The 10,675-nt window shown below is 45.8% G+C and overlaps 1 protein-coding gene across 1 annotated transcript; it reads right to left on the reverse strand.

Annotated features, from left to right (window-relative positions):
• Positions 1-1,107: 1,107 nt before the first annotated feature.
• On the reverse strand, positions 1,108-6,749 carry LOC308171164 (neuronal acetylcholine receptor subunit alpha-4-like; the record flags this gene model as incomplete). The annotated part of the gene is made up of 8 exons (XM_080546020.1): positions 6,621-6,749; positions 5,293-5,337; positions 5,045-5,154; positions 4,059-4,275; positions 3,164-3,853; positions 2,744-2,836; positions 2,278-2,508; positions 1,108-1,233 (listed from the first exon to the last, which is right to left on the reverse strand). The coding sequence occupies exons 2-8, from the start codon at positions 5,320-5,322 to the stop codon at positions 1,108-1,110; spliced, it is 1,497 nt and encodes a 498-aa protein (XP_080402146.1). The 5' UTR covers positions 5,323-5,337; positions 6,621-6,749.
• Between the last annotated feature and the right edge of the window lie 3,926 nt (positions 6,750-10,675).

Below are 10,675 nucleotides of genomic sequence, written 5' to 3' on the forward strand. Positions count from 1 at the left end.
TTGTACTATTCTACTTATAATACATTCTACTGATGTAGTCTACCATTTGGTTTTAGTTATAGGCTATTGCTCTCACTTGTTTGTACCTTTTGCTAAGTCAAGCATTTAGAATGTAGAGTGCATATTGCGAAATTTCGCAACGTCAATAACGCATCAGCCTCTAAAAAACGCACGTTTTTTTTTCTTTTTTTCTCCGTTGCGAAAGGGCCCCCGCCGCCACCTTGCGGGGGGGCCCCGGGATTTTGCGCTACGCCACTGCTCAAACACCACACATCTGGAATAATTCTGCACGGAGGAATGGGAAAAACTGTGTCAGAGATTTAATTGAGGTTATTTCAGCCCAAAAGTGCAATACCAGCTATGAGGGCAAGTTAGTTTTCATTTTTTTTTTAAACACATTTCACTTACTTTCAGAATGTCCTTTTGGCCATTTATTTGTTATTTATAGCTCATGGACCTCAATATATCCTGTGTATCAACAGCCAGTCCAGGTGCGTCCCAATGATCTAAAGCAGCAGCGTCCTCCTCTCTCTATCTACATATCCTAAATACAAAGGTTCCATCTCAAAAAACATAATGGAATGTAACAACGTTGACGCTCAATATCTCTGAACGACCCTAAACGGAGATAGAACCTTATAATTCTAAGCTCACGATACTGACCTGGAAACACAGGACAGAAGAAGACAAGAGGGAGGACGACTTTCAGCTGATGGTTTTAATCTGTTCAGGTCTATAAGGTCAGTGCAGAAGAACAGTAGGAGACAAAGAGATAAGGAAAGGCAGCACTCAAGTTGAGGGGGGGGTGGCATGGCCCCCCTGAAATAAAAACAGTCAAAATCATCCCCCTTCTAAAACTGCCCTCCCCCCTTTCTATCCCTTATGTCATTTTATCAATGAACGTGGTATTACTGCTATTTCAACATTTAGTTTTGCGCATATTGAGTAAAACACTGTGGGCGAGGGAGGGGGCACGCACACATGCAATGACATTTTTACCAAGTCACTGACGCTGTGGGGATGCTAAAATTGTCCCCATATGATAAAATCCACCATCCCCCCTGATTGTCTTTTACAACTTGAGTCCTGAGTAAAGGAATGGAGGTTCTAGATCATTCCAGCCAGCCAAGGAGGCAGGAAGAGGCCGACGGTCCCCAGGATGCACACCAAGATGAACACACAGAGGAAGATGCGGTCGATCACCATGGCGACATACTTCCACTCCTGCTTGACCTGGAAGGCAACGGACACAACAATACATCAGTGTCTCAATCCAGTCAGAGAATTAGCCAAGACAATGTTGATTATTATTAGTTCTGTTATTATGATCATAATGTTTCCTTATTATGTGTACCGGTTTTAACTCTGTTGTAGTGTGTTGTTGTGTAGTGGTCATGTGACCTTGAAAAAGGTAGCCACATCATGAACTCACTGGCATCATTTATGGTATTTGTGTGTGTGTGTGTGTGTGTGTGTGTGTGTGTGTGTGTGTGTGTGTGTGTGTGAGTGTGTGAGTGTGTGAGTGTGTGTGTGTGTGTGTGACATAGATGGTCAATCATTAAATACACATTTCATACAGACAGTAAAAATTATTGGGCTCTATATTATTTTCAGCCGGCATATAACGGAAGCAGGACGCAGGTGTATAGTTTAGTTTGCGTCGGCAAGTAACAGGTGAAATTACCACAGTGCTAGGCTAGGGGGCGCTGTCTCGCATGCACTCAGGTGGGCTGAATAGCGGTCAGGTGCACTGAACAATTCTGGCCTTAAAATTAAAAGCACTAATATTACAGACACGCCCCCCCCCTAACACCAGCTCCCACGTTCGCACTAGAACTTGTTTTTTTAACGTAGAACAGCACAGAACCCATAAGGTTGTGAAATAATTGATTTCTCTTCCAAAGCATGTAGTGCTTCCAAAACATTACACCATACTGTATTCTTATTCAGTCACTCATCCACCTAATGTAAAAAGGGTAGGCGCATTAATATAGTTTTTTGTTTGGTACTTTTGAGTTTTCTGTTAAGATGCGTAAGTGAAATTTTGTTTATAAAAGTTGCAATGTTTTGATTATGTACTCATGGGGAAAAACCATACATGTAAAAAGGGTAGGCGCAATAAGCCATGGCTTCAGCCTACACCTTTTTGGTCCTGGTGTTACGCATTGTGACTGTGTAAATTTGTTATGTTTTTAATGTTTTTAATGTTTAATATCTGTATTATGAATTGACCAAAATAAACATTCTCAATCAATCAATCAATCAATCAAAACCTACAGAGAAGTCCATGTCCTCGGCTCGGAGGTGGTCAGCGATGTACTGCACCCCCTCCACAGCCTTCCACAGGGAGGGGGACAGGGAGAGGAGACCCTGGGCGTCCCCGGAGTTGCTGGAGCCTGCAGCCTTGGTGACGTCTGCCCGGTATGGACCCCCGCCTCCACCTGTGTGACGCCTACACAGGACAGGACAGCTCTGCCTCCTCTCCTCCCCCAGGGGGTGGGGCTGGTTCTGGGAGAGAGGCTGTGGCTTACTGAGGCTTTTACCATTCAAGCTCTGCGATGGAATACAATGAAAATAGAATTGAATAGATTAGAATGAGCATTTTTGATTTTTGGGGGGACAAGCTGATATTTGTCTTGTGCCTTTGCTGACCCTCCAACACATACACACACACACTCATGCACACACACACACACGCACACACCTCTAAACTGGGGTCCTGCAACCAGCATCCATGCATTACCTTGGACGCCTCCTCGTGCAGGCTGCAGTACTGGATGCTGCGAGAGCGACCGCGGACAGAGCGCTGGGGCCTCTCTCTCTCTCCCAGGCCATACTGCACACTGAGGGAACGGGGCTTCGGCCTGGCCTGGCAGTGGTGGTGGTGGTGGTGGTGGTGGGGGTGGTGGTGCTTTTCCCTGGGGCGATGGAGGTGGGGGTGGAGGGGAGGAGGAGGAGGAGGCGGTGTGGAGCAGCCTGGCCGGGTGGAAGAGAAGGAGGAGGAGTGGGGGGGTGGTGGGGGTTCCTCCAGGAGGATGGTGTACTGGCTGTGGCTGGAGGAGAGTGACCCGCCCAGACCCAGAGGCTTCTGCTGCTGCGGTAGCCCCACCAGGGGGGCCTCCGTCTCCGTGCGCCGACCCAGGGAGAGAGAGGACGAACGGGCCAAGCTGTCCTGGGGGGCGCCCTGGGGGGAGGTGGCGGAGGAGGAGGTGGAGGGGGAGAAGTAGGGCTCGTCCCCGGCCCCGTCCCCGGGCCCAGAACACACACCACCGCCCCAGACGCCGTCCCGTCCCCCGCCGCCGCCGCGTCCGACCCTGGTGCGCATCATCTCCACGAGCTTCCCGCCGTTGACCTCTTTGACCACGGCCGGAGGACGCCTTATGCACAGGACGCCGGGCACGACGTCGAGGAAGATGGCGCGGACCCAGCGCGGCGTGGTGTGCGTGCGGGGCGAGCGGTGGTGCACGTTCAGCACGAAGATGGTGATGATGATGGAGAGGGTGACGAAGATCATGGGGAAGAGGAGGTACTCGCCGATCAGCGGGATGACCAGCGAGGTGGAGGGGATGATCTCGGTGATGAGGAGGAGGAAGACGGTCAGGGAGAGGAGGACGGAGATGCACAGGGTGATCTTCTCCCCGCAGTCGGAGGGCAGGTAGAAGACCAGGACGGTCAGGCAGGAGATGAGGAGGCAGGGGACGATGAGGTTGATGGTGTAGAAGAGAGGGAGCCTCCGGATGAGGAAGGAGTAGGTGATGTCGGAGTAGACCTCGTGGCAACACTCGTACTTCTTGATGTTGTAGTTGGCCACGGCGCTGACGAGCACCCACTCTCCACTCTCCCAGTAGTTCATCTGCGGTCCCAGAAAAGAGGGCAGGGAGAGAGGGAGAGAGAGGAAGGGAGGGAGGGAAAGAGAGAGAGAGAACAAAAGAGAAAGAAAGCAAGAGAGAGAGAGAGAGAGAGAGAGAGAGAGAGAGAGAGAGATGAGAAATGAGAAAGGCATTCCGTTCATATTTACCCATAACAGACAATGTGTCCTCAACGTCCTGGCCACTCACCAGGTCCACATTGCTAGCCATGCTGACCAGGTCGATCTTGGCTCTGTCGTAGGTCCACGAGCCGAACTTCATGGTGCAGTTCTGCTGGTCGAAGGGGAAGAAAGTGACGTCGATGCTGCAGGAGGACTTGTAGATGGCCGGGGGGACCCACTTGATCCAGCCGTCGTGGAAGAGGTGGGCCTTCGTCAGGTGGGTGACAGTGAAGTCACCGTCGGCACTGGAGAGGAGAGAGAGAGGGGAGGAGCCAAACGAATCACACATCGTGACGTTAGAATTATAAGGTTCAATCTCCATTTTTGTCAAAATTTAGTTTTTTACATACTCTGATCCATTAGGTGTTTATTAATGCCTGTGTGGTGTTATTTTTTTGGTCAGTAATTAATAAAATACAAAGGTTTCATCTCACAAAACATAATGGAATGTAAAAACTTTGACGCTCAATATCTCTGAACTACCCTAAACGGAGATAGAACCTTATAATTCTAAGCTCACGACATGTACTGTACATTCAAGCTACAAGCACGATTCGATTGGAGTGAGATTGCATGCAGATGAATGAATGAATGGACTTTATTGTCATTGCTGCAGTACAGGTACCAAACAACGAAATTTAGGAGGGGTGGCTCCCCTGTTGTTAGGGGAAGAAAAAAAAACTTTTAGAAAAAGAAAAAAATCACAAGAAGGTAAGGAGCTGGTTTACATAAATAAAGGCTATGTACACAATCCACTGTACTATAGATGGAGAGGTAGAGTTTCTTAACTCCATGGTTAGTATGTGGATGGAATGTATATGTACAGTATTCTGTATTTAGGGTATTTGGATGGAGTTTATGTCTATTAGGGGAGGCTGGTTGAGGCATCAGCTACCTCCACCAGCCTTCCCTGATATGTATATACTATCATGTATTTGAGGGTGGTGGGTAGCCTGGAAGTCGGGGGCTATAGTGTATCAATAATGACACTTTGGGGTGAAAACCTAAACGTACTTGTTGTACAGAACGATGTCCGGTCTCCAGATGAGCTGTGAGGGGATCCTCATGGACGTGATGTTTTCATATTCTCTAGGGTTCCACCTCAGTTTGTAGTCGTACCACTCCTGAAAGAGCAGAACCAACAGTTACAGTATGGCAACAAACAGACCCCTCGACACCAAATCGCTGCCCAAAAACTACTAACCCTAACCCTAACCCTATTGTCGACAGTATCCATAATGATTCGATGGAGAGATACTCACTTGTTTCACCCAGACATTTGTGGTCATCATTTGATTTTTCTCGTCCTTGGAGAAAAAGAACAATGAGACAGAGTTCGTGACGTTAGAATTATAAGGTCTTATCTCCATTTTTGTCCAAATTTAGTTTTTTACATAATCTGATCCATTAGGTGTTTATCAATGCCTGTGTGGTGTTATTTTTAAAATGTTGACATTTTTGAGTTAGTAATTCATAAAATACAAAGGTTCCATCTCACAAAACATAATGGAATGTAAAAACTTTGACGCTCAGTATCTCTGAACTACCCTAAACGGAGATAGAACCTTATAATTCTAAGCTCACGAGTTGGCTGTTGGAAGGGGATATGTACTGTATGATCACGGTCTTAAATGACTGATAAAGTGCAAATTCATGGTACCCCTCGAAAAGAAAGGTCACATGTTTCAACTGTCATACTATACTATTAGCACCACACCAATTCATTATAGTAAGGGAACGTAGGATCCCTGAAGCAGGGGAGGCTGGTGGAGGTAGAAGTCGGAGGACGGGCTCATTGGAATGCATGGAACGGATTCAGGAACAGTATCAACACATGTTTCATGCATTACACTCACTGAGCACGTCCACCGATTTCTACCTCCACCAGTCTCCCCCTGTCTTAAAGTCATCTGTATCTCTAGTATGATGATCATGCATCATATCACATATCAATAAAAATAAAAATAAATAATAATAATATATATATATATATACTGTATATAACCGCAAACGGCAATGGGGCGTGTTCCTACAGATATGCCCCCATAACCATATATGGGGTGAGATTGACAGACAGGGGGGTAGACCACTCACCTAATATGGGCCAAGTTGAACACATGATATACTAAGCTATGATATTACGAAGTACCCTAGGACCACGGGCCTGGAAGGTACCACCTAATTATAGCCTGATATACATAGGCTACTATGCTATGATGATAATACACACTAAGTGTGAATACGAAAATGCATTGTGGATTAACCTTCCCCAGTTATTGACCCTGTTGTATAGTTTATGTCAAGCATTTCATTACTTATAATGCGGTTACACTATATTCTGCCAGCCTAGCATAGTATGCCACCCCCATCTGACTGAATCAGATAAAGTGTGAGACAGAAAACATAGCTAGCTAATTGCGACCTGCGACCTCTGTCCTAGCATAGATTACTTTTTCTTGTGATGACTGATAGACGTTTCACTTACTTAGACAAATATATTTGTTGTAAGTTGCTTTGAATAAAGGTGTCTGTCAAAAAAGTGTAAATGTCAATATCACAGGAGTGAAATCAAAGGGTCATTGTCCCTCACCACGTCGATGAGCTGAGCGATGGACAGGCCGAAGCGTACGCTGACCACGTCAGTGGTGTTAGCCACGGGCCGCGCTAGCTTGTTGTAGCGGCTGAAGAGAGTGTTCAGCAGCCTGTCCTCCGCCTGAGCCCTGGCCCCGGGGTGGGAACACTCTGGAGGAGGGGAGGGGGGGGGGGGAGGAGGGGAGGGGGGAGAGGGGAGAGAGGGTAGGAGGGGGAGTAGGGTGAGTAGGGGAGTAGGGGAGAGGTGGGAGAGGGGAGGAGAGCAGTAGGGGAGGGGGGAGAGGTGGGAGAGGGGAGGAGGGGAGAAGGGGGAGTGGGGGGGGGGAGAGGGGAGGAGGGGAGGAGGGTAGAAGGATGTTGTTTAGGATGAGTAGGATAATGATGAGAATTAGGGGGAGAAACAAAGGGGAGGAAGAGAGACAGAGAGACAGAGAGACAGAGAGACAGAGAGACAGAGAGACAGTCGGAAATGAGAGGAAGATGGAAGATGGAGGAGTGTGAAGAGGGGAAGGAGAAAGGAGTGATTTTAGAGGGAGGGGGAAGAGGGAGAGAAGGAAGAAAAAACAACATTATTTTACATACAATTACACATTCCACGTAAACATACATTATTCACTGTAAAGTGTATATGCACTTTAACCTGCTTTGATTGTTTTACTAACAACACAGTACACGCTTCATGGTTCAATCCCATTTTATGTCCCCCATTGATCAACCTCCAACCATCCAATCTCCATCTGCTTCATATTCCTCTCTTACTAAAATATAATGGATCAATACCAGCACAATGGAGCTCTTCATCTTTGGAGTTTGCATGCAGGGAGCATACACTACCTTCTCATCTATCCTTCTCTGGCCTTCAATGTAATCCCTGTGTTCTCTACTAGAGTAATCCCATCATGGTAATACCAAGATGCCTTTCCCGTCAGTAATATCTGTACATGAACTTGAATGACCTACAAAACGAAGTCATATAACCATAGCAGTGGAGGCTGGTGGAGGTAGACATCGGAGGATGGGGCTCATTGAAATGCATGGAACGGAATAGGGAATGGTTCCTTCTGATTCCATCCCATACATTACATTGAGCCCGTCCTCCGATGTCTACCTCCACCAGCCTCCCTGAGCCATACATTCAATTGCATGACGCAAGATGTGTGTTCTTTTGGCTACATCGTGTGGCTCATACATTTGATCATGTGTGTATCATGACTTGGTTGTTTGAAAAGATCTAAAAAATTATATAATTGATGGTATAAATTGGGTTCATTCACAACTGAGACTACCTCCTCCCACTAGAGGGCACTGTTACAACATAGAGTCCAACAGTTACTACTAACCTTATGTGTGCGTTCTGCAACGTAAGATTAGATCAGATTCAACTTTATTGTCATTGCATTGTACAGAGTACTGAGACAACGAAGTGTAGTTTGGCATCTAACCAGAAAGTGCAAATAGTGGCATAGTGCAAAAGACATGATATTATAGACAGTGCATGATATTACAGTGTAAGGTATTACAGTAGGCTATACTAATAAAATTTGTATAATATATAGTACATGAGATGAATATCAATATGATATGTACAGCTGAACAAGGGCAATAGGTCTCGTGGTATGTTACATGTCATGTAAGTTGTATAATTGGAGACCAATAATTATTACCATAATAAATACAGTATGTATAAACAAGCAGTATAGTGCAAAAAAGTTCAATTGAAGTCCTGAGTGTGCAGCCAGTAGAGGTATGGGGGGGGTACACTGATACTGGGAGATCATGTTCCTCTTGTTGGGGGGTGGAGGGTGGGTGGGGGGTTCAGCAGAGGAACAGTTGCAGGGAAGAAGAAGCTGTTCCTGAGCCTGCTAGTGTGGGAACGGAGACTCCCGTTCCTCCTCTCGGATGGTAAGACGCAGTGGCGGCTGGTGCTAAAATGTTTGGGTGGGGCACAGTCTTAATAACCAGGGTTCCCTTTAACACATTCAATCACCAATCATTCTGATCGTATTTTCTCTCTTCCCCTCCTAGACCCAAACTCACAGTGGTGGTTGTGAAGAAGCGGGTCAGTTCCAGGTTCTTTGCCCAAATTGGCGGCAAGATGGCCAACCCACCCCCTGGAACAGTCATCGACACTGAGGTCACCCGCCCAGAATGGTATCGATTCAATACGCAATTCAGAAAATATGTTGTTTTTTCAGAGATGTGCTATGTCTGCTTTATCCAGTCTTAAAACGGTGGCTACAGTTGCAATTTCCCATTTTCAGGTACGACTTCTTCATTGTCAGCCAAGCTGTTAGACAGGGAAGCGTCTCCCCAACCCACTACAATGTGGTGTATGACAGCAGTGGACTGAAGCCTGACCACATGCAGCGACTGACCTACAAACTCTGCCACATGTACTTCAACTGGCAGGTATGCTGGGTTGTCTTTCCAGTGGTAGTTTTAAAGGGGAGGTTTACCCGAACTTTCATTATTTCGTGTGCAGCTGCATCATAGCTATCAAAACGTGAGGTCTGTTGTGACGGGGAGAGAGGGGGATCTTGGGAGTTTGGAACATCAGGGCATTCAAAGCGAGATATATTTACTCAGAGATTGTTTTATAACATGATTCTTTGTGTGTGGATATGTCTACTTTAGAATAATGAAAACAACAAATGCACAAAATTACAGGGTAAAAGTCTGCTTAAACTATTCTCTTGGTCAGTAATTCAAATGCAGGCATGAACAGGGTGTAGTTCACATTGAAACACATCTTAAACCTACTGATGTATCCATATTGGTTATGAAATCAAACATACTGTATTTACATATGGTTTTCCCATTTCAGGCATGCAAGTTGTTTTTTGATGCATAAATTGTCGTTGATTTTGTCTCCCCCAATTATTTCAGGGGATCATCCGAGTGCCTGCACCCTGCCAGTATGCCCACAAGCTTGCTTTCCTGGTGGGACAGAGCATCCACAGAGAGCCCAACATGAACCTGGATGACTTCCTCTACTACCTGTGAGAGGGGAGCAGCTACCTGAAGAGCACTTTGGAGTGAACTTGCCTGCCCTCTCTGCCTGCACTGCCCTGCCCTGCCTGCCCTCTCTACCTGCCTGCACTGCTTGCTGACCCTCCTGATCTGCCTGCTTCACTATAGAAGCTCTGCCCCTATTCCCCGGAATCAATAAATACACCCAGCTTTGGGTTTTACTCTCCATCTGCCTCTTGTGTTCTGCACTAGTCTATCTTGTTTTTTCCATCCACTCTTGTTCTTGTGCCCGTTCCTCGCTTCTGTCTTGTCTGGGACTTTAAACTGTTTGCTTCATAATTAATTAATTAATTATAATTTGTAATTGTAATTTAATTTAATTTTTTATTAATTAATGCTTCATAGCAGTCCCACACCACATCCACTCTGTCAACACTTTCCAAGTAAGGTGCAACAACTGAAATACCTACATTCATAGCCTAATAGAGAATTCTGGACTTAGAGAACTATAGTAAATACATTATTATATGAAATATATTATGAAAATTGAATATGCATATTCTCAGATACTGCGATTTCATTTGAATCATTCTCAGTCACAACGTCACCGATTTCACCACTAACTTTTCACCAGAACATTTTATGATGTTGTGTATGGTATCATTGTAATCCTTGACCTTCAAAACATGGGGGTAGACATCATTTGTTCAGTGTTATCATGTTTGGTTCAGGAGATATGAAGCAAACACAATTGGGCTATGGCGGAAAGGAAAATACTCGCCATGGCCACTAGGAGAAGTTTTTGCGAGGGCTCCACGTCTGAAAATGTTCATGTTCAAGTTCAATGCCCAAACTGTACAAGTGTACCACGTTTTGTGCTTTTATGAAAAGTGAACTATTTTTTCACATATTAACCGGACTATACCAACTAGTGAACATATTTTAGATTGGAGCAAATCGCATGTGACTAGATTATGAAAAGGGGAGGTCTCTCCCCGACATGTCCGTGGTCGTAGTGATTACTGCGCCGTTACACTACCAAAAAGTAGTTCTCTCTCCTACCCAACTGTATAGCCCAGTAAG

Source organism: Nansenia antarctica, assembly GCF_963989245.1.
Source record: "Nansenia antarctica genome assembly, chromosome: 15".
NCBI lineage: Eukaryota > Metazoa > Chordata > Actinopteri > Argentiniformes > Microstomatidae > Nansenia > Nansenia antarctica.